The sequence below is a fragment of the Salmo salar genome, chromosome ssa12 (genome assembly GCF_905237065.1).
Source record: "Salmo salar chromosome ssa12, Ssal_v3.1, whole genome shotgun sequence".
NCBI lineage: Eukaryota > Metazoa > Chordata > Actinopteri > Salmoniformes > Salmonidae > Salmo > Salmo salar.
In genome coordinates, this window is record NC_059453.1 from 34,738,481 (window position 1) to 34,763,610 (window position 25,130).

The 25,130-nt window shown below is 41.7% G+C and overlaps 2 protein-coding genes across 2 annotated transcripts; both read right to left on the reverse strand.

The window, feature by feature from the left end:
* Positions 1-1,481: 1,481 nt before the first annotated feature.
* Positions 1,482-21,479, reverse strand: LOC100380679 (calcineurin subunit B type 1). The gene is made up of 6 exons (XM_014131301.2): positions 21,217-21,479; positions 14,751-14,790; positions 4,941-5,117; positions 4,483-4,542; positions 4,044-4,228; positions 1,482-3,754 (listed from the first exon to the last, which is right to left on the reverse strand). The coding sequence occupies exons 1-6, from the start codon at positions 21,217-21,219 to the stop codon at positions 3,707-3,709; spliced, it is 513 nt and encodes a 170-aa protein (XP_013986776.1). The 5' UTR covers positions 21,220-21,479; the 3' UTR covers positions 1,482-3,706.
* Positions 21,480-22,012: 533 nt separating this feature from the next.
* On the reverse strand, positions 22,013-24,227 carry cb032 (CB032 protein). The gene is made up of 3 exons (NM_001141013.1): positions 24,028-24,227; positions 23,288-23,432; positions 22,013-22,965 (listed from the first exon to the last, which is right to left on the reverse strand). Exons 1-3 carry the CDS (start codon positions 24,207-24,209, stop codon positions 22,801-22,803), a joined length of 492 nt encoding a protein of 163 aa, NP_001134485.1. The 5' UTR covers positions 24,210-24,227; the 3' UTR covers positions 22,013-22,800.
* Between the last annotated feature and the right edge of the window lie 903 nt (positions 24,228-25,130).

Sequence of the window (25,130 nt, forward strand, 5' to 3'; positions counted from 1 at the left end):
ATGAGAATAAAGGCGCAACAGTTGGCGCTTCTTTCACAGGTTATCTATCCATGGCCATCAGTACTGCCGGGATTTACTAACTACTACGGTCTTTGTCGAATGTTCAATGAAAGCTTTTAGATGCAAAATGTTTAAACGTTCCAACAAACTGTCAACTGCATTTATGGTACCTTTCTATGCATTATTCATGGATACATTTTCCTTGTATCCTTCATCTAAAAGAACCATGCAATGGAATCGACTTCACTTGTCCCCCCCCCCCCCGCAAAAAAACCTCAAGACATGTTGAAATCAAGGGAAATTTGTCCCACCCCACAAAAAAAAAAAAAGTGTCTGAAAATACACATAGGTTGTAATTGTATTTGTGTAGGGTTCAGCCATTTGGCAAGATTATTTGGAGGGGCCAAAATGGCATTTTTGAAGTTGGGTCTTTCATGTTGGGCTGTTTAAGCGAATCTCCAGATTTATTTTTAAAGTCCAAATCACAAACAGATGAGCAGGTTCCATGAGAATGGCAGTCTTTTGGAGGTCCATGTGTGGCTCGGCTGAGGAATACAAATGGGACTTTTAATTGGCAGTGACAGGCACAACTGGCCACATTCTGAACTGTCCAGGAAACAGTGACATGTTATCTGAGGGAAGGGGATTCTAGTGAAATATGATCCACGCATCCATGGGTATTTTGTGTGTAAAATAAAGGGTATCTTATTACAAATCGATGGTTTTCCAGTGGCCTTGTGCTTGAAATCAAACCCAGCTTCCGAGACATTTGCCTCTTTTCCCAGTTTCTTTTATACCAAACAGTAGGGTGCAGTACTTGCATGCAACATAAGGCAATGTGAATGGAAGATGCAGCACTCAAGATGACGCTGCTTTAATCTTTCATTAGTAAGTCTAATTAAGATCTTATTCAGAAAGTGTCAAGATATTAAGTGCGTGGCAAGCTCGTGATAGCCGTTCGGTAAATAATAAAAAACACTACTCTGAAGACGCGTCTTTTCACCACCTAAAAACAAGGCCCGAGAGAAGGAACCATTGTGAGGAGACAAGGAGAGAGGACACAAGGAAACCATTTTTGAGATTCACCCACACTCAATAGCAACTTTTGAGTTCTTATGCTGCCATCTAGTGGTCAGTTTAGAGTATAACAATAACACACCCATGACCATCTGTGCATTCTGCTCCTGCTTGGTTGAGTGCATTTTTCAGTACAATAGAATTAGGTTGTCCTATTATGAAAACAGTGCTGTACATGTGGGGATACTAATCATCAATAAACACATTTCCCCTCCTACTTTCATAGGACAAATATCCCTTTGCTGCTGGTCTTTTGACAAATCGGCTGGCATTCTACTAAAGCGCATTCACACTTATTCTGCAGCGTGCCATCACAACTGCATACATTCTAACTGAAGCCCCATCTTGCAACGGTCAAAATTCACACAGTACATGTATTGTCACACAATTCACAGCCTCTGTAACAACTTTCAAATCTTTTATTTCTCTTTTTCATGTAGCAAGTTTCAATGGTTCCCACAGCAGATGCAGCATGCAGAGATGGATAAGAAGAAAAGTAAAACCTAAGACTGAAACTGTTTTTGCCTTCACCCTATACCACCCCATAATAAAACACACACACACACACACACACACGATCCCTTTCATCCAATAGTGGACATATTTAGCACAAACCTAAAAAAATAAACTAATGAGGGAGCACTAATACTACCGTGTGTATAACAAATATCTGTTAAAATACCCAAAAAAATACAGGGGGAAAAAAATACCATTGAATGGTTTCCACCTGAAACAGAGCTGGTAGTCTACTCTGGGGCATAAGTGAAGCTTTGCTGGAATAGAAGTGACAGAGATATCCAAAAGATTATAGTTGTTTAGAATAACAGTTACATGTAGTGGAGTTACTTTTAGTCATTTCCATATTAATTCAACATTTACCAATATTTTTTTTGGCAACATCCATATATGTCATTTTCATTCATGTTATAATATATTAACATTAAGATTCATATGTAAACAGAGCTTATCAAAAATGGATCTACAAGCACAAAGAGAAAAAAGGTGGGCGGGGCGGGGGGAGAAAGAGAACCCTCCGTGTCATGCAAGCACGTCACAAGACTTCGGGGCCTTTTAGGATCTGATAAGAACCATCGTCGTGCAGCACGCCGTCGAAGAAAACAGCGGCGCGAGGTTGGCAGGCGCGTGTGGCACAGGATCACGCACTTCATCACCCGCCCGTTGGTACATTCAGTTGAGCAAAAAAAGCAGAGCCTCAAACTGAAATACGTTTAATTCCATAAAATGTATAGATACAAATAAAACCTGTTCCGTCTTGTCCCTTATCTCTGTGTAAAAAAAACATCGGTAGCTTTGTAATAAAATGCCCTTGTTGGTTGCATCTTCTCAACAAAACTCAAAAAAAAAAAAAAAAATGGTCAAAGGTAGGGAGGAAGAGGGACAGTATACCTGTGACCTTGCACTATTACTTCAACTCACGGCAAGAGTCCATACAATGTTTGAGAAACCGAATTAAAGACGTTCATGAAATAAGCAAATTACATTGTCGAGAAGGCAAAACGTGTACGTTGAAATCAACGCCTCTCATAAGCCTAACCAACTTAACATCCCTCAATGTTCTAACTATAGCCTACTTACTGGAAGTTACCTCAGCTCTGCCTGTAGTTAAAGTTGGTAAATTAAACATTTACCATATCACAAACATTTAAACCAAAAGCACTCATCTCTACTTCTATATGATAGTCTGTGACCAATCCATATCTGTAACTTAAACATGGCTGACGTTAAAGCAATAAATACAAAACACATAATATTCTAACGGCCTGTGATGTCATACCATCCAGAATGAAGACGTGCTTTTTGTTGGATTTAGAGACTAAGGTGAAAATTATTCACATAACCAACCAGTGACTCAAAAAAGACTTGTCCTTGAAGTAAACCGTAAGCTTGTATGTGCATAAATGTAAATATTATTTTCTCTACTCCACTGCATCTTCAAAAGCAAGATGATAGATGTCCCTGACAATATAAACATGTATTGTGCACAATCCCCCTTATTAAAAAAGCTGTCTTACATGATCTTAAACTTAGCTGTTCAAAATATTGAGTGAAAGTAGAGGGAAAAGCATTAGCCCTGAAAATGTAAATCAGATTGTTTGAATCGTGCCAGGTACACGTTGAAATAAGCAATTCTACCGAATTTTGATTGAATATAATGGTATATATCTTCTATCGGTTTATAATATGTTCTGATTGGCACTTCATGCTCTAATTTTGTGTTGTGTTGAAATCAAGTACATCTCAGTTAACTACACACATCCCCCCAAAAAGCCAAGACCAAAATAAATATGAAAAAAATCCCAACTGCCTCAAAACGAAAGAAAAAGAAACACACTAACCTTCCTCCACCAAACTGAAATACTCACTCAACGATAAAAAGCTGTCCTTCAGGCTTTTAAAGTGCTACACCGGGTTATTGAGAGAAATCATGTTCAATAACTCTTACAAATGGTTGGCTTCAGAAGGCTCGGGTTGGAAAAAAGGTGGCTTCACAGAGAAAAATACTTCCATTGAAAAATACACAGAGAGCGTTGCTGGATGACGCCTTGAGCAGATCCTCAGAAATGGAGAAGAAAGCGAAAAGGTGTTTTGAGGGGGCCCGTGAGGTCAGTCACACGTCCACAACCATCTTTTTGTGTATGTCTAATCCTCCCACCACCTAATGGAAGACAGAGGGGCAAGAAACTGTCACAGATGCAACAGACACCTTTGAATTTGAACAGAAGTGATGTACTGCGATCATGGGAATATGATTGCAACATTTCAGAAAGTTCTGGTATTTTTTGTTGTTGCAGAAATCCTTGTTGGAGGATTCCCTCCCTGATTATTCCCTACTGGTTCCAGAAATCCTCCAAATGGGATTTCTCAAAAACTTGTGACCATTTTATGGAACGTTTCAGGAAATCGGCAACCCTACCACAGAGTAAACCTTTGTTTCTTCGACTCACCGCACAAAACTCCTCGAAGGATATTCTCCCATCGCCGTCTTTGTCTGCGTTGATGATGGTTTTATCAACAATCTGCTGAAGCTGGGTGTCCTTTAAGTTGTTTCCCACCATCATCTTGAGGACCTGGAAGAGTTCTCCATTGGATATGTAGCCATCCTTGTCCATGTCATAGATCCTGAAGGCAACTATATGACAAGGGAAAGACGGAAGATTGGGTCAGACCTCTATTTGAAAAGGTTTTCAAAATATGCACTTGAGGGTTTTTGAAGGAAGAACTTCTGAACATCTGAGAAGGTGGATACATGTTCATACAGGCAATCAAATCACAAACATTTGCTTTATGAGCTCAGCATTGGTGTATCAACAAAGGTGGGTAATCATTTTAAAAATGGAGGAAACTTCAGTGAAAGCAGTTGAGATTAGTTGGCATTATACTTACAGCGCAATTTCATCTCTTTATCACCTTTGACACTGAACTGGGAGACACCCTCAATGAATTCTGTAAAACAATGTGAAGCCATTTTGAGTCAACCAACAATTAAAATGACCGTAACAAGGACATGAATACACATTGGGTCGTTATTCCATTCACTCAGTTGTATAAGAGCTAGAGGGTGCTTTCGAGGAAAATGCCCAACGGCACGACAAACCCTTTCACAACTTTTAAGGCATTTTCTGATTTAAGTAGGTCAGCATAAAGTCATATTGCAGGCTAACACTTACTCGAGAAAAAAAACATACATTTAAGCATTTGGTTGATGATTTAATTTCAAGGTGAAACAGCACCTATCGTTATCCACAAGGATAGCCTACACAAAGACACCAGACTAAACTAGACAACAAAAGCTCTTTTGAAGTTATAATTTAAAAAGGTGAATAACCCCATATCAGTCTTACCTTTGAAGTCGACTTCCCCATTGCCATCTGTGTCAAATATATCGATTACTCGCTGTACAAGGGGATTCTGTTGGAGTTCCGGTAAGGACATAAACTCTTCCACGCTCAAGGAGCCAGAGTTATCTAGGTCGAGTTTCTTAAATCTCTTTCCTAGCCTCTTAATCTCATCAGCATCAACTGAAATAGAAAAGGAGAGAGCAAGAAGGGCGGAATTAAAACAGTCCTATTCACATATAGGGGAACAAAACTTCCACAGCAGACTCCATTTTCTAGAGTAGCTACCACCACCACTGGGTTTCGGAAGCAAACTTTCAGCACATGGGGAAAAGAAAACAACGGGTCGGGCCTGCCCGGCCACTTACATCTGCTGTTATGGTCCTTTGCTGCCTTTAGAATCGATTCACCTGTCCCCGATTGATTCTTACCCGATTTCTTGCGAGCGCTGGCCATAGCATAGCCGTCCCAAGCTACCGCCCACCTTGTGTAGTTTGATACCGGTGGCCAACCTTGAGCTACAGAAGCAGCACACCTCTCGGTTCCCCACTCTAAGCTCTTTCATTGTGTCATGTGACACCTCCTTTACACACTAATCACTGGACTGATATCCATTAATCGTAACGTGGACTTAAGTGTGAGCTGTAATGAGGGCGGGACTTCACAGAATTAACCTTTCCCCCGGTGTACAATGCTTGATCCAGTTCTCTGTTTAGCGTTTAAACACCATATCATTTTTTTTACGTTTAATTCGACATACACTACCGTTCAAAAGTTCGGGGTCACTTAGAAATGTCCTTGTTTTTGAAAGAAAAGCACATTTTTTGTCCATTAAAATAACATCAAATTGATCAGAAATACAGTGTAGACATTGTTAATGTTGTAAATCACTATTGTAGCTGGAAACGGTTGATTTTTAATGGAATATCTACATAGGTGTACAGAGGCCCATTATCAGCAACCATCACTCCTATGTTCCAATGGCACGTTGTGTTAGCTAATCCAAGTTTATCATTTTAAAAAGGCTAATTGATCATTAGAAAACCCTTTTGCAATTATGTTAGCACAGCTGAAAACTGTTGTGCTAATTAAAGAAGCAATAAAACTGGCCTTCTTTAGACTAGTTGAGTATCTGGAGCATCAGCATTTGTGGGTTCGATTACAGGCTCAAAATGGCCAGAAACAAAGAACTTTCTTCTGAAACTCATCAGGTCTATTCTTGTTCTGAGAAATGAAGGCTAGTCCATGCGAAAAATTGCTAAGAAACTGAAGATCTGGTACAATGCTGTGTACTACTCTCTTCACAGAACAGCGCAAACTGGCTCTAACCAGAATAGAAAGAGGAGTGGGAGGCCCCGGTGCACAACTGAGCAAGAGGACAAGTACATTACAGTGTCTAGTTTGAGAAACAGACGCCTCACAAGTCCTCAAATGGCAGCTTCATTAAATATTACCCGCAAATCACCAGTCTCAACATCAACAGTGAAGAGGCGACTCCGGGATGCTGGCCTTCTAGGCAGAGTTGCAAAGAAAAAGCCATATCTCAGACTGGCCAATAAAAAGATTAAGATCGGCAAAAGAACACAGACACTGGACAGAGGAAGATTGGAAAAAAGTGTTATGGACAGACTAATCTAAATTTGAGGAGTTCTGATCACAAAGAAGAACATTCGTGAGATGCAGAAAAAAATGAAAAAAATGCTGGAGTTCTTGACGCCATCTGTCACGCATGGTGGAGTCAATATGATGGTCTGGGGGTGCTTTGGTGGTGGTAAAGTGGGAGATTTGCACAGGGTAAAAGGGATCTTGAAGTAGAAAGACCATCACTCCATTTTGCAACGCTATGCCAAACACTCTGGACAGCGCTTAATTGGAGCCAATTTCCTCCTACAACAGGACAATGACCCAAAGCACAGCTCCAAACTATGCAATAACTATTTAGGGAAGAAGCAGTCTGCTGGTATTCTGTCTATAATGGAGTGGTCAGTCACCGGATCTCAACCCTATTGAGCTGTTGTGGGAGCAGCTTGACCGTATGGTACGTAAGATGTGCCCATCAAGCCAATCCAACTTGTGGGAGGTGCTTCAGGAAGCATGGGGTGAAATCTCTTCAGATTACCTCAACAAATTGACTAAAATGCCAAAAGTCTGCAAGGCTGTAATTGATGCAAATGGAAGATTCTTTGACGAAAGCAAAGTTTGAAGGACACAATTATTATTTCAATTAAAAATCATTATTTATAACTTTGTCAACATCTTGGTTATATTTCCTATTCATTTTGCAACTCATTTAATGTATGTTTTCATGGAAAACAAGGACATTTCTAAGTGACCCCAAACTTTTGAACGGTAGTGTATATGATAAATATTCCAGTAGTTTGTTAACATGATCAACCTCGCACTAGTATTAAATCCCCTGCTGAGTCTCATTGTAAATAAACAAGCTATTTCTATCAGTCTTAGTGGCACAATTCATATCTACAGACTCAGTCTTTTGCATCAGCTTTATTTGACAGTGACTGACAATCCCAAGTTTCTCTCTGACCCGATATGGGTTGGGTTTGCTGAGCCGCTCCTCTAGGCACCTCAGCATGCCAGTTGTGTCTTAGTCAGCAGCGTTGAACCACGATGACAGGCTTAACAAGTAGGAACCAACTGCTGCCATAACCGAGACCCACCACTAGATGTACCACAACAAGTGAGTGGGGTGTCACCAGAACTCCAATAATACTATGGTGGCTGTGTGTGCGCTGCCAATACAGCACTACACTGAAAACTGATGCCCTTTTACATCTATATGTGAGCATTCCCTTGGGCTTAGCATGGCTAAGTGGCCGGCCTATATGAATGAACTGGCTTTTATGACATGGACAGCTTAGTTTGCGGCCATTAGATATTTCCCAGTCATCCCGAATTCCTGTTGTAGGGTGTAGACAACAATGTTAGCAGCACCTTACGATGTGGGCAGGGCATTGCTCAATAAAGACATAGGAAATTCCCCAGATTCCTCAGTGCAAGGGAGTGCTTCAGTTCCAAACTCTGATTACAAGGTCAGCATTAATTCTAAAATGATACAGATAGAAACTAAATCAAACAAAATGCTTCAATTCAACTCCGGCTAAAGAGAAGTAGAACATCTATTTTAAAAGTATTGTCAATTTTGCTTGGTTCTTGGTTAATATTCATGCTTGCTTCCAGCTAGATGGATACAAAAGCATTTTTCTTTTACAAACTCTATAACCTGTCCAATTTATACAACACTTGTTTTCGGGCAAATAGCCTCGTGGAGAACTAGGCTTCCCTAGACGGAAAGCCTGATGAAGTCAAATGGTAGAAAGTAGCTAAAGAATTGGAAACACAGTGATGTCTCACGTGTCAAACCAATCAAATGCCTTGCTTGGGCCGTGCTCCAAAAAAGGTGACCACTTATAAATTCTCCTTTTTTTGTTTTGTAGAGTGTTCAAGCAGAGAAGTTGTAATGCCATCATCGACTCGATTGTGTGTATGGAGCACACTTCTGGAAAAACATCATTCAGTTTTTACTCTAGGGTTTCTTCCATTTTATGCAATGTTGCAAACTAGCATACGGAACAACTCTCTGAAAAATATGTCCTACCAAATTGGAAAACATAAACATGCAGCACCTTTCTACAGGCATATGGGGGTAGGGTTCTTGAAATCTAACATCCAATCAAAATGTAGCCGCTTCATTAAGCGGCCCATTCTAGGCGTTTTGGCTAATAGAACATTTTGGATGGCTACGCGAGACTACCAGGCAACAGGTGCTTAAGCATTGGTAATTTCATATCTCTACACCAAGAACCTTATTCACTATATGGAAAATGTATGGAAGACAAATCAATATAAGCCAGAAAGTGATCCTTATGCACTCTTTTCCAGCCCCCAAAATCCCTTCTGTAGTAGTCCAACATGCAGACAAAGAAGGATGCCATTGAAAATAATTTGGATATAGCCAGCCCATTTTAGTTACACTGATTTAACTTATAACTTAATAATTTCAGCGTTAATGATGGACTAACTCTTGTATACAAGTTGCTAGACGAACTGAGTAAAGATTCAAAATACCGCAATAGCTCCTCCCCTGACACAACCTCTTTAGTGGGTACACAGAAGTACAGGCCCCAACAGCACTGCATTAATTCAATTACACCGGCACAACAGCATATACCAGACAGCGCTGGGTACCATTCTGTCCGTGTATACAATCCACGAGTGTAGCTCAAATAGATAGAGGGGAAAAGTATTTATAGCAGAGAGAGAGAAACACCCCTCACTCCACACACAGCTAAACGGCTGGTGCTGCCCTCCCCTCGGGAAACCCCTAGCAACAAGGAAACCCAGCTAGCTAACATAAAGAAGGGGGGAGGGTATTTTGAGGGCTGCAGTCAGCCAGCCAGCTGGAGAGGCTTTCAACACAAACTGAGCTGCAGAAGGAGACGGTGTGCTGCATTCACATAGGTCTCATAATTCGGCTCACTGGGCCTCATCTCCCTCACAACCAATGACCACACATACACAACAGCAAGTAAGCTCATGCGGAAGCCAGTGCAGTCAAGTGTGCGCTTGAGAGTTCGGAGACGGTCTTCGAGTCCTCATGAATCAAGCCCCGGTTATGATATTTTAGGAACAGGGTTACCTCCACAAATGGGTTTATCAATAATTTGTTATGTTAGTGTTACTAGCATTCAGGCAGGTGTCAAGATTTGGCCCCATAAGTCTAAATAGTAATGTTATAGTAATTCTAGACACTGGCTTGCTCTAGAGACCTGTAAACAAATAATGTCCCCCCCTTAGAGAGATATAACGGCTACGCAAGCTAGCCAACGAGCTAGTCAACATCACACCTATGAACCAGACACGCATCTGAAAAGAGGCAGATAATGAGCCAGTACCGGTGACTACGTTGCCATTTACGCGAAGGGCCTACGATCAGTGCCATCTCAAATGGGCTGCCATCTCTCTTAATTCACTGCCGCAGAAACACAACCCCTCCCACATGTGGGCCAGTCACGCCGCTGATCTTACTGAAAAAGCAGCACCCACTGGGGCGCATCAAAGCACTGCAGCTCTCCCAAACAGCCGGATAAATACTCTCAGCTCTCTCTCTCTCTACAACGGCTATTCCCAAACTGAGGTATGTGCAATGCCGTCGGGAGTACGCCAAATTAAAATTTGAATCACATTTTCAAATAGTCCATTTAGATTTTCCAACGGGGCTAAACATTTGGGTGCGATTTTCTCTCTCGCCAGAGTAGCCTCGTTTCACTGCCAAAAATACATTTAAAACCATCTAGTGTTCAGCGAAATAACAACGCAGTGTCAAATACAGGTGGCCTAGTCAAATAATTAACATCCAATCACATTAACCGTTACTCTCTCGCGGGAATTCCACTAACGGTCAGTATGTAGCCAAACATAGCTGCTGCTCATTCCGTTTGCTCGAAAATTGATAGTTATTGATGGTTAAATAAGGGCCGCGTCCATAGAGACACATGCCAGCTCTACAGGTAGTACTGCTACTACCAGCAGTACTACACCTGCACCTGTCGACGACACAAGTTGATCCGCTTCCACGAGCACATCCAATGCTAGCATCAGTAATTCTACATTTGTTGTTAGCCCAGCTAGCATGGACACTGACAGTTGTGAATCTGATGCAGCCGAAGAGCTAACGCCCCCTTACCCGGGAAAGCACCCAACAACGGACAGGGATGTTGGACCATCAAAGAGGCGCAAATATGATGAGAACTACATTGATTTGGGGTTCACTTATATTGGAAGTAGTGCCTTTCCTCAGTACTTTTGCACATATCACACACCGTGGCTATCTTACAACTCGATGAAACCTTCACTCTTGCGTAGATATTTCGAAACGAAACATGCCAGTTCGAAAAATAAGCCACAGGAGTTTTTTTGAACGAGAATTAAGACGACTTTCGAGTAGTAAAACATGTATAAAAGATACCATTAATAAGAAAGGGCTAAAAGCGTCTTATATGGTGAGCTACTGAGTGGCTAGGACAGGCAAGCCCCATACTGTGGAGGACTTAATTCTTCCTGCTGCCGCAGATATGGCTGGGACAATGTTGGGGGAAAAGGCCAAAAAAAACTATAGACAATGCCTTCATCAAACAACACTGTTTCACGACGCATCAGTGACATAGCAGGAGATGTTTTGTAACAATTACTGCTTCGCATACAAGCCAGTGAATTATATACGTTACAGCTGGATGAGTCAACAGGCGTGGCGGTCCTGGCACAGCTCCTGGTATATGTCCCTTATGTTTATGGGGGGTCAATTAAGGAAGACATCCTCTTCTGCAAACCATTGAAAACCAGGACAACATGACACAATATTTTTAAAGTACTGGACAGCTTTGTGACATCAAATGGACTTTTGTGGCCAAGATGTGTTGGTATCTCTACTGATGGCGCAAAAGCCATGACAGGGAGACATAGTGGAGTGGTAACGAGCGTGCAAGCAGTTGCTCCCGATGCCACTTGGGTAGACTGCAGCATCCACAGAGAGGCTCTTGCTTCCAAGGGAATGCCTGACAGCTTGAAAGACGTTTTGGACACTACAGTGAAAATGGTTAACTTTGTTAAAGCAAGGCCCCTGAACTCTCATGTATCTTCTGCATTATGCAATGATGTGGGCAGCGACCAAGTAACGCTTTTACAACATACAGAAGTGCACTGGTTATCAAGGGGCAAAGTATTGACACTTTTTTCAATTGAGAGACGAGCTTAAAGTTTTTACTGACCATCATTTTCACTTGTCTGACCGCTTGCATGATGACGAGTTTCTCACACGACTGGCCTATCTGGGTGATGTTTTATCTCACCTGAAAGATCTGAATCTAGGATTACAGGGACTCTCCGCAACTATATTCAATGTGCGGGACAAAAATTGAGGCTATGATTAAGAAGTTGGAGCTCTTCTCTTTTACATTTGAGTCATTTAGCAGATGCTCTTATCCAGAGCGACTTATAGTAGTGAATGCATACATTTCATACATTTTTTTCCGTACTGGTCCCCCGTAGGAGTGTCATCTGATGAAGATCAAAGGTTAGTGCTGCATTTAGCTGTGGTTGGGGTTTTTGTGGCATATATGCTTGCTTTGAAAATGGCTGTGTGATTATTTTTGGCTGGGTACTCTCCTGACATAATCTAATGTTTTGCTTTCGCTGTAAAGCCTTTTTGAAATCGGACAATGTGGTTGGATTAACGAGAGTCTTATCTTTCAAATGGTGTAAAATAGTCATATGTTTGAGAAATTGAAGTTATAGCATTTTTAAGGTTTTTTGTATTTCGCGCCATGCTCTACCATTGGATATTGGTGAGGCTAGCGGAACGTCTGTCCTCAACAGGTTAAGACAGACTCTCCAATACAACCCAACATTGCAGAGTTATGTGCATCCTTTCAAGCACACCCTTCTCATTAACCTGTGGTGAGTTATTCACAATTTTTGATGAACAAAAAAGGTTTTATGTAAGATGGCAAAATAAATAATTGATTATTATTATTTATGCCCTGGTCCTATAAGAGCTCTGTGTCACTTCCCACGAGACGGGTTGTGACAAAAACTCACACTCATTCTTATGTTTAATAAATGTATTGTATAGTGTGTGTGTGTGGCAGGCTTACAATGACGGCAAAAAACAACATTTGAGAGTGTGCTGACCCTGGTGCTAGAGGGGGTACGCAGCGGGAGGTTGAATGTTTGAAGGGGTACGGGACTATGAAAAGTATGAGAATCACTGCTCTACAATATATGGGAAGTTAGTTTGTCTTGATGTGCCAGTTTGTAGCTCAATTTAGATGGTTTATTATCTCGTTTTATATACATGTTTTTGTGATTGGAATGTGCCTGTGTGAATATGTGTACAAAAAACAAGTAAATACAACCTGTCTACTATATAGATGCAGACACTCTTATAGTTTGATGAAGAACAGATCATGAATTGCTCCAAAGAACACGGTGGCCGTCTGTGTATATACATGCATATTTGTGTGTGTGTGTGTGTACCCATGCTGCACCACGATGCTTGACTGGTGCTCCTTACGACCAAAGCTCTCAGGGAGGGGACGTGAATAAACACTGACGAGTCTTTTTACTCTCGATGCATCTCAAATCGTTTTGATACAATACAATTTACTTCAAAAGGGCTAATTGAGGTGCTAAATGACCTGAGCAGGTCAGTTGTTGAACAGTGGGTACTACTACAGAAAAACAGAAGTCTGCAACTCAATTGAAGGTGTTAAGCAGGGAGTCACCATGTTGTGCAGGGCCAGTAGAGTTTTGTCTGCTAAGCCACAGCTTCAGCCTTGCACAGGGAGTCACCTAACCCTCCGAGTAGAAGTTGCCCCTCTGATAGAATCAGCTTCCCCATATCCAACCTTCACCATTCGGGATAAAAGACTGAACTGACCAGCATTCTAGGGGTCCACTAACGAACGCCCTGACTAGGGATCTGGGTGAGCTACCAGTATTCAGACCCTGCCAGTTCGGAGCGCACAGCTGATTTAAGGCTGTGCGCCTTCTTGACACGGTGAACAGCTGCCCCACGCCCTGCTCCCAGGAGGGAGGGAGGAAAAGACTCCCCAAAATACCCCACTGTGGGGAAGTCCATCGGCTGGCTGAGGTTTGAGACACCTGTCGAAGTCTCTTGTTTTTGATTGTCCTGCAGGTGCGCAACCCAGACGTGACTCTGTAAACACAGGTGTGTTTTGATGATGGAGGTTGTGTCAGCTGGTCCATAAGCCCAAGCTGTTTGGGAAAATGTAAACTGAGGCCAACATTAAAGTGTCAAGTCTTTATGTCTTTATGAAGTAAACTTTATGAAGTTTAACTGTCTACTTGCACTCTACGTTATAGTCAGGTCTCTCTCAAAAGGACTGAAAACTGAGCATTTGGCATTTGCTTTTCCAGTCAAACACATTCTGTAAAAGACTGGGCAGGGAGAAACAGAGAGAGGGAGATTGTTTTGGGTTTCAAGGCAAGTGAAGTAAAAAGTGCCATCGTAAATCACGGTCCGACGGCCACCCCGTGACACCTAGCGTAACAGCTCGTTAGGGATGTGCAGAGGTGGGCCCCCCCCCCCAGAACACACTCGACACCGGCCAACATTGATGTCCGAGCTCCGGCTCTGCACGCCACAATCCTCCACAGGAGGGAGTTCCTGAAAAAGACCCTTAAAGTTCAGTCCTGAAACTCTAATTAGCCCCCTTGTCTCTTGAGGGGTGGGGGGGATTGATGAGGGCGGAGGGATGGCACAGCAGAGCGACAAACCAATTAAAAATGGAATATTACTCAGACTAAAAATAAATAAGGCTCTCCCACCAGCCCTGAAACTGACCTTTATGTGGGGGGGGGGGGGGGGAAGAGGCATTTTTAGCCATGGCAGCAAAGTGCTCACGCTTCCCAGCAGCATCTGAGACTGGGTCACACTGAAGGGCTGAGGCCTGAAGAATGCAGTATAGCGTGTGGTGATGTATATATTGGTCTGCTCAACGTTGGCTGTCATATTGATTCCCCCAGCCAGACCAGTGTCCCAGACTTATGTGAACTGCAACGCCTATGGTAGATTCTGGCCTTTGAGTTGACCAGACAATGCAATCCCATAGCCTAAACTTTTTGACATCAAAATTGTTCTTGGTCAATGCATTTACATGCATTCATTTTTATGTATTTACATGCAGAAATTAAGATTAAACTCCAGTCATTTCTGAATATTACATACAGGGCAGCCCACAGCTGATATCATTGCCAGCAATAATCTCAAATACTTACAGTGTGTACACATCTCCAAGGGATAACTTGCTTCATTTCCCTAGAAAGAAAGAGGACAAATTGTGAGAATGACATTACCATTTTAATGTCTATTTTTAAATGAAGACAGGAAACCATAACATAACATTCACCATTAAAATCTGTATTTTCTTCAAATATAGGAATTATGTTGCTATAATAAGATGGCATTTGCACCAAGGGTCTGAAATATTGCCATTTACCATTGCAACAAGTCTCCCTGGACAGACCAACTTAGCGTTCCCCATTGTCTTCGCTTCCTAATCAGATTTAGTGACGATCTAGGTAGTTGTGGGGGGGCCACTGGTTGTTGAGTGGTGACAATCTCAGGTAAAGACCCGATTGTATACTACCATCTCAACATTGACACATGAAAGTGATGACGTGCTAATATGTTGATGTGAGCTTGGTACGTTAATAGGGAAACAAAATGAACAGACTTGTACAATATCCTGCCACCTGCCCCTAAAACAGCAGGTAGAGTTGAAACCCGTTCTCGGTCCATCCCACTCTAGGAATTCTGTTTATCCCTAAGAAGTGGCATTCTCCATTATGCATGAGAACAACAGAATGAACTGGATTCTGCCAGAGCTGGAAATTAGGGCAATCTATTGCCTTTGCCTTACCGCATCTCTGTGGGACATAAAGGAATTGAAAAAGGCTGAGAGGAAGGCTGTGACTTCCTCATTAGATAAAGACTTGGGCCTTGACTGAATGTCTAGCCAAAAGGGGGCATGGACTATCCTAAATGCCTCGAAATAACTATCCATTTAATCCAAGTTAAAACATTTTAGCGCATCATCTCCTGAATATCATAGAGCACTTCTGTGGCTCAGTTGGTAAAAAGCATTAGCAATGCAAGGGTCATGGGTTCAGTTCCTGCTCGGGTCACATATACAGTGCATTGGGGAAGTATTCAGACCCCTTGACCTTTTCCACATTTTGTTATGTTACAGCTCTATTCTAAAATGTATTAAATACATCCTCAATCTACACACAATACTCCATAATGACAAAGCAAAAACAGGTTTAGACATATTTGCAAATGTACCTTATTTAAATAAGTATTCAGACCGTTTGCTATCTTTCCATTGATCATCCTTTAGATGTTTCTACAACTTGGAGTCCACTTATGGTAAATTCAATTGATTGTTTCTATCCAAATCATGTCCACACGCACGTCTATGTATATAAGGTCCCACAATTGACAGTGCATGTCAGAGCGAAAACCAAGCCATAAGGTTGAAGGAATTGTCCGTAGAGCTCAGAGACAGGATTGTGTCGAGGCACTGATCTGGGGAAGGGTACCAAAACATGTCCGCAGCATTGAAGGTCCAAAAACACAGTGGCCTCAATCATTCTTAAATGGAAGAAGTTTGGAACAACCAAGACTATTCCCAGAGCTGGCCGCTCGGAAAACTGAGCAATCGGGAGAGAAGGGAGTTGGCCAGGGAGGTGACCAAGAACCCGATGGTCAATCTGACAGAGCTCTAGAGTTCCTCTGTGGAGATTGGAGAACCTTCCAGAAGGACAACCATCTCTGCAGCACTCCACCAATCAGGCCTTTATGGTAGAGTGACCAGACTACTCAGTAAAAGGCACACGACAGCACGCTTGGAGTTTGCCAAAAGCACCTAAAGGACTCGCAGACCATGAGAAACATGATTCTCTGGTCTGATGATTGAACTATTTGGCCTGAATGCCAAGCGTCACGTCTGTAGGAAACCTGCCACGATCCCTATGGTGAAGCGTGGTGATGGCAGCATCATGCTGTAGGGATGTTTTTCAGTAGAAGGGACTGGGAGACTAGTCAGGACCAAGGGAAAGATAAATGGTGCAATGTACAGAGAGATCCTTGATGAAGTCCTGAGCGCTCTGGAGCAGATTCTCAGACTTGGGCGAAGGTTCACCTTCCAACAGGACATCAACCCTAAGCACACAGCCAAGACCATGCAGAAGTGGCTTCGGGACAAGTCTCTGAATGTACATGAGTGGCCCGGCTAGATCCCGGACTTGAACCCAATCAAACATCTCTGGAGAGACCTGAAAATAGCTGTGCAGCGACGCTACCCATCGAACCTGACAGAGCTTGAGAGGATGTGCAGAGAAGAATGGGAGAAACTCCCCAAATACAGGTGTACCAAGCTTGTAGCGTCATACCTAAGAAGACAAGGCTGTAATCGCTGCCAAAGGTGCTTCAACAAAGTACTAAGGAAAGGGTCTGAATACTTATGTAAATGTGATATCAGTTTATTTTTAATACATTTGCAAACATTTCTACAAACCTGTTTTTGCTTTGTCATTATGGGGTATTGTGTGTAGATTGATGAGGAAAAAACTAACAATTTAATCAATTTTAGAATAAGGCTGTAATGTAACAAAATGTGAAAAAAGCCAAGGAGTCTGAATACTTTCCAAATGCACTGTATACTAAAAATATATGCACTGTATGTACAGTAAGTTGCTTTGGAAAGAAGTGTCTGCCAAATGTTATACTGGCTAGCGAGGCTACATTGTGTAAATTCACACATCAACCAGAATGTGCTGATATTGACGACTCTTTGGCATATCTGAATCAGGATTTCAAGCTGAAATTAATTTTCTCTGTGATGAATACAAAAACAGCAAAAAGTAGGAGACCTGTTTCGACTTGCTGCCGACCACAAAGCCCGTCATAACCCAAGACTGATCATTGACAACCAGAAAGACATGACCATGAGTCTTTCCATCTAGCTAAGCTTGGGATACAATACCAACAAAAAATATGGCATGCATATAGGCGCCATATCCCATCATTTGAAGTCATAAAAGGAAATGTCAAGAAAAGCATCATTCAATTTGTTTCAAGAACAGGATTTTAGAATTAGGCTCGAACGTCCAGTGCGTGTGACTAGTCACTACGACTGGTGTACGTTACTTTTGGTTTGGCGAATAGCAAAATGTAATTTCACACTTTAAATTTGATATAGTCTAACCTCAACTCCAAGAAGCCCATACTCAGTGTTTTCAAATCACTGGCACAGTAGTGTTGATGCTGCAATAGTACTGTGCCTCTGACTTCAAGTCACACAGAGCATTAAATTAAAGTGGATTGAGGGGGTTTAGGATTACACCATTTACTTGGTGTAAGGTCATGTCTGTGTGGTGGGAGTTGTAAAGTTGTAGAAGTAAAGCTAGTTTTGTAGTTATAACATTGCAAAATGGTGGGAGGGCAGATGGGTTGGATTTAGGCCTAACTCAGCTGTGTAATTTGTACCACAAACATAAAAAGAACAATGATCTTGTTACTTTCCTTCAGGCAACTCATTTGTCAAGAATCATTCTAAAAAAAAATGTTGTCTAGGCCTATTTAACATTGTTACCAGTTACTCACATTACTACAACTGGGTTTGGAAAGTGAGGAGTATTTTCTTCCAAAACCATCCCCTTTGTTTTATCTTAAACATCTGTATTAAGGATTAAGAAAAGGCAACCCAGTCTCCTGGTACGCATTGTATTGACAAACTGTTACAGTATATGCCAAGGTTGGTAGTAGGCTACACATTTTGCTTATGAGCAACATGACAGCATTATCTGTCAAGCGCTAAGAACTTCATACATTTTATGAAAATGTGATATATTGCAGCGATAGCCTAATACACTTGACTTCAGCACTTTTCACTGAGATCCTGCTTACAATTGGAATGTGGTTTCAAAGAGACAGCTTGAGTGTACAATCCATCTACCAATAGAATCCATTAAAACCAAATCAGCATCATCCCGAGTCCTGGCTGCCTACAGCGACAGCCTATAGGAGTACACGTAACAAAAATATAAAAAACGCAACATGCAACAATTTCAAAGATTTTACTGAGTGACAGTTCATAATAACGAAATCAGTCAATTGAAATAAATGCATTAGTTACTAATCTATGGATTTCACATAACTGGGAATACAGATATGCATCTGTTGGTAACAGATACCTTAAAAAATAAAAGTAGTGGTGTGGATCAGAAAACCAGTCAGTATCTGGTTTGAATGTCATTTGTCTCATGGTGCGTGACACATCTACTTCGCATGGAGTTGATCAGGCTGTTGATTGTGGCCTGTGGAATGTTGTCCCACTCCTTTTCAATGGCTGTGCGAAGTTGCTGGATATTGGAGAGAACTAGAACACTGTCGTACATGTCAATCCAGAGCATTCCAAACATGCTGAATGGGTGACATGTCTGGTGAGTATGCAGGCCATGGAAAAAAACTGGGACATTTTTCAGCTTCCAGGAATTGTGTACAGATCCTTGCGACATGGGGCCGTGCATTATCATGCTGAAACATGAGGTGATGGCGGCGGATGTATGGCACGACAATGGGCCTCAGGATCTCGTCACGTTATCTCTGTGCATTCAAATTGCAATCGATAAAATGCAATTGTGTTTGTAGTCCGTAGCTTATGCCTGCCCATACCGTAACCCCACCGCCGACATAGGGCACTCTGTTCACAACGTTGACATCAGCAAACTGCTCACCCACACAACACTATACACGCTGTTTGCCATTTGCCTGGTACAGTTGAAACCGGGATTCATCCGTGAAGAGTACACTTCTCCAGCGTGCCAGTGCCATTTGAAGTTGAGCATTTGCCCACTGAAGTTGGTTACGACGCCGAACTGCAGTCAGGTCAAGACCCTGGTGAGGACAATGAGCACGCAGATGAGCTTCCCTGAGACGGTTTCTGACAGTTTGTGCAGAGATTCTTCGGTTGTGCAGACCCACAGTTTCATTAACTGTCCAGTGGCTGGTCTCAGACGATCCCGCAGGTGAAGAATCCGGACGTGGAGGTCCTGGGCTGCCGTGGTTACAGATGGTCGGTGGTTGTGAGGTCAGTTGGACGTACTTTCAAATTCTCTAAAACGACGTTGGAGGTGGCTTATAGTAGAGAAATTAACATAGAATGATCTGGCAACAGCTCTGGTGGCCATTCCCACAGTCAGCATGCCAATTGCACGTTCCCTCAAAACTTAAGACATCTGCCGCATCGTGCTGTGACACAAAACTGAACATTATTACTGTCCCCAGCACAAGGTGCACCTGTGTAAAGATTGTGCTGTTTAATCAGCTTCATGATATGCCACACCTGTCAGGTGGATGGATTATCTTCGCAAAGAATAAATGCTCACTAACAGGGATGTAAACACATTTGCGCACAACATTTGAGAGAAATAAGCTTTTTGATAAATTTGGGGGTTATTTTATTTCAGCTCATGAAACACGGGACCAACACTTTACATGTTGCGTTTATATTTGTTAGAAGCAATTATTCAGATCCTATAGGGTATTTGTGGTTGATGCATTTGTGTTTTTCCTGAAACCACTATGCACACTTGGTCTGAGCTAAACACAGGTGCTTCAGAAAGGCCGGTATGCATGCTTAATAATTAAGTGGCCTACAAACCCCGCATACATGGGCTATGCAAGTGCAAATTAATGTAGGCCTATGACTGTTGGAAATTGGGAGGAACAGGAAATGGTAATAGGTCAGTGAACTACAAGATATCAATCTTTTTTATTGGAACTCTGATGCAAATTGATATGACTGAGGTAGTATTGAAACTGTATCTGGTCTTCTGCAATACATGTCATTTTAAAGCCATTTCTTCAGATCCCTGTACTAGGACTGGTAAAAATACAATTAAAATAATGTAACGAGAGGTAATATATAGAAAATGTAAGTTAAGGTGGATCTTTGGGAAGCAATTGCTTCTTCCTGGAAATGTAGTTTAACATTTATAATGTGACTTACTAACTATAACAGTCCTGTTCTTAAAAAAAAAAAAAAACATTTCCACGAGTAGTTAGCTAGCTGTATTGATTGGGGACCACCTTAACATACGGTGCAGCTCTCTTAAGTGACAACCAGGAAAAGTGCCCATTTGCTGTGGCTATGTTGTAACTAGTGCTCGTCCAGCCTAGTTGGACCTGCGTTATAAAGCGGAATATTACCGATACAAAGTGACAAGCGCATCTAATGTATGCGCAAATGGAAGGCGTGACAGCCTATAGATATTGTTAGTGTTGCCTGTTCGCGGGTTCGGAAACGATACGATGTTTCACGTTTCCCCCACGAGCTCGCGCCATTATTCATGTGCCTATAGCTTAGCTAACTGGCTAGGTGGTTGGGTTAGCTACTTGTCACACATTTGAGAAATCTCAATATAGCTTTTCAGAACACACCAGAATGCGAGAAATCACCAAAAACACAACGTTGGCCACATTGTCATATCTGTAAACATGAAATTGTGCGTGCAAAAAAATGTAACGCGACAAACGCTTTCAAGCGCATTTGGTCGGAAGAATAGTACGTAGTGCAAGCGAGATGTAGGATAGGCTTGAGAGCTATGCATGCGTATGGTGTAAGATTTTGTAGACATTTGGTTCAACACTAGAATAGCAAGCTATAGTTTTCCTTACCATTCTGTCGGTCGGGTTTCTTCACCTGGTGAGCAAGGGAAACAATTTGAAAGGACGACGTTGCACAATCAATTAAGACTGTTTCAGGGAAATCTTTCTAGTCGTAATAAATATAGACCAGCTTGACTTGCTCTCGCCTTTTCTCTTTACGGATGACGGATTCACTGCAGTAGCTACGGTAGAACCGCAGAGGAGGTTGTGTTGGTGTAGAGAGCGAGCGAGGTTGAAAGGCGAATAGGGGGAGGTGCGACTATACAGTACATCCGGGTACTCTGTCTATTTCTTTTAATGTATGTATGCCAACCATGTATTGTGACATTTATATGAAATTGTAGCCTATCCATCAATACAATTTTTAAGCGATGAGTTTAATGCTTTTCGACCTAGGCCTATGTCCTCATCTCGTTTCTAAACGTAGACCTATGTATGCAGTAATGTTTAAATATGTGGAAAAAACTCGACCAATGAATATGAATGCCACACCTACGGACTTGCCCATGAAGATGTTTGGTTGTAAGACTATCGCAGCTCTCTCTTTCACAGGCATGAATAGCCATACTGTACTAGATTTAAAAGATGAGGCCTAATTTTTCTAACTGATTGGAATATGATGTGCAAGTGGGCCTGTGAATAATAACACTGCTAATGAGGACAAGGAAGCAATGGCACAACTGTAGTCTATAACAGGCTTCTGAAATGAGAATTGGATCGTAAACACTTGGATCAATTTAAACAACAGTAACAACAAACTACTTATTCCAATTATTGCACAATTATGTTAATCAAGTACGCTATAAACTGGTATGGGTTTATTTACTTCCACACTTTTCAATTACATTTATAACAGAACTGAACATTTTAGGCAATCTGATATCATTTTGCATCTGAAGAACAAAACCTTTAGGCATAGGATTATTCAGCCATGCATTTACAGACAAAACTGAGACAAAACAATGATAGTGACCCACAACATAAAAAGAGTAGAAGCACTTAATAGACTATAGAATATGAATATCTCCATAAAATAATATAGAAGTTTTAACAAAAAAACTGTCTCACCCCTTTATAGGCTAATCACAACTGTGCTGTTCAGAAGTAGACAGATGTTCAAAGGCTTAAACAACACTAGAACACATAGGATAACACAAATATAATGTCAATTTACTCATACAACTCACATCACACACACCTCACAGGTAATAAATCAGGTTAGATACATTTCCACCCGCAGCTGTCTTCAATCCTGGTCCAGGAGGGCCACAGCTTCAGCTCGTGTGGCCAGAGCTGAGAGTCAAAACAGCGGATGTTGTATAGCTGTGATTCCCAATGATATTGCTGATAATAACCTGACTATGTTTCTTGATTAAAACCAATCAAGAACAACCCCCGAGATCAGCCTGGTAGATAACTGCCCCCCTCTCTCTAAAACAGACAATTATGGTGCTCAGTGACTTGAAACGCATGCCTACAGTAAGGCTTTTTCCTCTTAAGTTGATGGTAAAATAGTTATTGTGTGTAACTCATCTCCTCTGCTTGTTTTTCTTCCGTTACTGGTCATTGGAAGGAGGAGTTGATTGGTGCTCCTCAATTGAACACCTCTTTGTTAATCCACATCAGGCTGCGCGTCTCATTGGGCTTGCACTCATACTCGATATTGGTGAATTTGTTCCCAAACTGGCATTGGTCTCGCTTGTAGTAGTTATAGTACTTTACCTGCCATATTGTCTCGAATTGGCCCGCCTTTCCAAACTGACACAAAAACACACAGAGAAAAGAAAGACATTAATTGAAGGGGCCTCAATCAGATGATGTTGTAGATTACTTTAAATCAATCAAACTGTATTTACTGTCTATAGCACATTTCTTACAACAAATGCATTTTGAAATGTCTGAAAAGAGTTTTGATAAGAGAATTGAATAGTTATTAGTGCTGATAATATCACTATTTTGAGTTAGGTCTAAATATGAGAAAATGTACATTTATATTGCCAGAAGACACCCCTTAATTATCAATAACTCAGTTAGTTACCTCTTAGTTAAACAATTAGGATGAAGTATTCTACTGGATTACCTCTATGCTGACTTGGACAGGTTGCCTGTCCCCACTCTTGGTGTGAGGCACTCCCTCTGTGTCATACTGTCCATGGTACACCACTGACTCCTCATCTTTGGACTGCTGCTCTAAGGGGATGGCGATGCCTCCGATGTTCATGGTGCTGGGAATATATGAAACAGACCCTTTAGTTAGTGCGCATCATTCCCAACCCCACCCAATGGGCCTGTAGCCTACCTGATTATAGGCTAATGGTAGACCCATTTTAACTTTATTCTAGCTTGTTTGTTTTATTTCCTATGGCAGTGAATTGTTGAGATGTGAATCAGGACACTTTCTGTCATCACCCTCCTTGGTTTGATTAAAAATGCATTCACACACCGTGACAACACATTATTTATTAACGCAGAATATCCGTAGGCCCCCCAGAAGGCTACTGTAGCCTATGCTATTGCATCCAGGCTGTAGCCTATGCATTGTAAAATAGCCTGAAAGATAGAGGGTATGCAGACATGCTTTTGCAGTCAACCCATTTGGTGATACAGTACCATGTAGATACATTGGCCTGTATGTCAGAAAAACAACATTTAATCAAACACTCAGGGAAGGCAAGATATAGCGCATGCATCAGGCTGCATCCACAGACGCACTGTAATAAGACTGACTGGTGAATTTAATGTGAGTGTATTGTAAACTAATTCAATATTACAAATGCACATTTCCAGTGGTTTTCTTGATATAGAGTGTTTTGTACTTACGTGGCATCAGCATTTCCCGGCTTCATAACCACCTCAACCTTATACTTCGATCCTGTAAGCAATTTTATTGTCCTGCTCTGGCCGAATCTGGTCCCATCCACCTTGAAAAACACCGGTCCATCATTCGGTTGAATTTTTAGAGCGATGGCAATATTTATAATCGGTGGAACATCGTCGACCATGATTGAAACGTAGCCTATTATGGTCTCGGGGCCCCCTATAACTATTAAAGAGGAAGCGGAATGATGCAGCGATGGTGCATTTCCAAACGCACCAGAGAGAGGATGCTGTGACGTGTACAGCTGGCGAAAAGGGTAAAATCACTAACAATGATGGCTGCATCCCTCCGACACAGTTCCTCACTGAGGATAATCACCATACGGATTACAATTATCCATAGCCTTCTGCCATATATAGTCCTACAAATAAATATCTGATCTGAATGCACGTAATTATACACTGAGTGTACAAACCATTAGGAACACCTTCCTAATATTGAGTTGCACCCTCTTTTGTCCTCAGAACAGCCTCAATTCGTCTGGGCATGGACTACAAGGCGTCGAAAGCGTTCTAAAGCGATGCTGGCCCATCGTGACTCCAATGCGTCCCACAGTTGTGTCAAATTGGCTGGATGTCATTTGGGTCGTGGACCATTCTTGATACACACGGAAAACTGTTGAGCGTTAAAGTTATTGACACACTCAAACCCGTGCGCATGGCGCCTACGTCCATACCCCGCTCAAAGGCTCTTACCTTGCCTTCAAAAAGTATTCACACTAGGCACATCAGTTAACGCATTCTTATTTTCAATGATGGCCTAGGAACAGTGTGTTAATAACTCTGCCTTGTTCAGGGGCAGAACGACAGATTTTTACCTTGTCAGCTCTAGTCCAACGCTCTAACAACTAGGTGGTTAGAGATTTTGTGTCACTGGTCTACACACAACACCCCATAATGTCAAAGTGTAATAATGTTTTTACACATTTTTACAAATTCATTCAAAATGAAAAGCTGAAATGTCTTTGAGCCAATAAGTATTCAACCCCGTTAATCCAAGCCTAAATAAGTTCAGGAGTAAAAATAAATACATTGTACTCACTGTG

Bases quoted from the DNA above. Each gene is read 5' to 3' on its own strand.
- LOC100380679 (XM_014131301.2), bottom strand. The intron at 5,118-14,750 runs GTAAGTATTTGA...TTTCTATTTCAG, and splicing joins CTTGGAGATGTGTACACACT to TTGATGCTGATGAGATTAAG. The intron at 4,543-4,940 runs GTAAGACTGATA...ATTGTTTTACAG, and splicing joins TGGGGAAGTCGACTTCAAAG to AATTCATTGAGGGTGTCTCC.
- cb032 (NM_001141013.1), bottom strand. From the start codon at position 24,209: ATGGTCGACGATGTTCCACCGATTATAAATATTGCCATCGCTCTAAAA. The intron at 23,433-24,027 runs GTAAGTACAAAA...ATATATTCCCAG, and splicing joins CCGGGAAATGCTGATGCCAC to CACCATGAACATCGGAGGCA. The intron at 22,966-23,287 runs GTAATCCAGTAG...TTTTTGTGTCAG, and splicing joins CTGTCCAAGTCAGCATAGAG to TTTGGAAAGGCGGGCCAATT.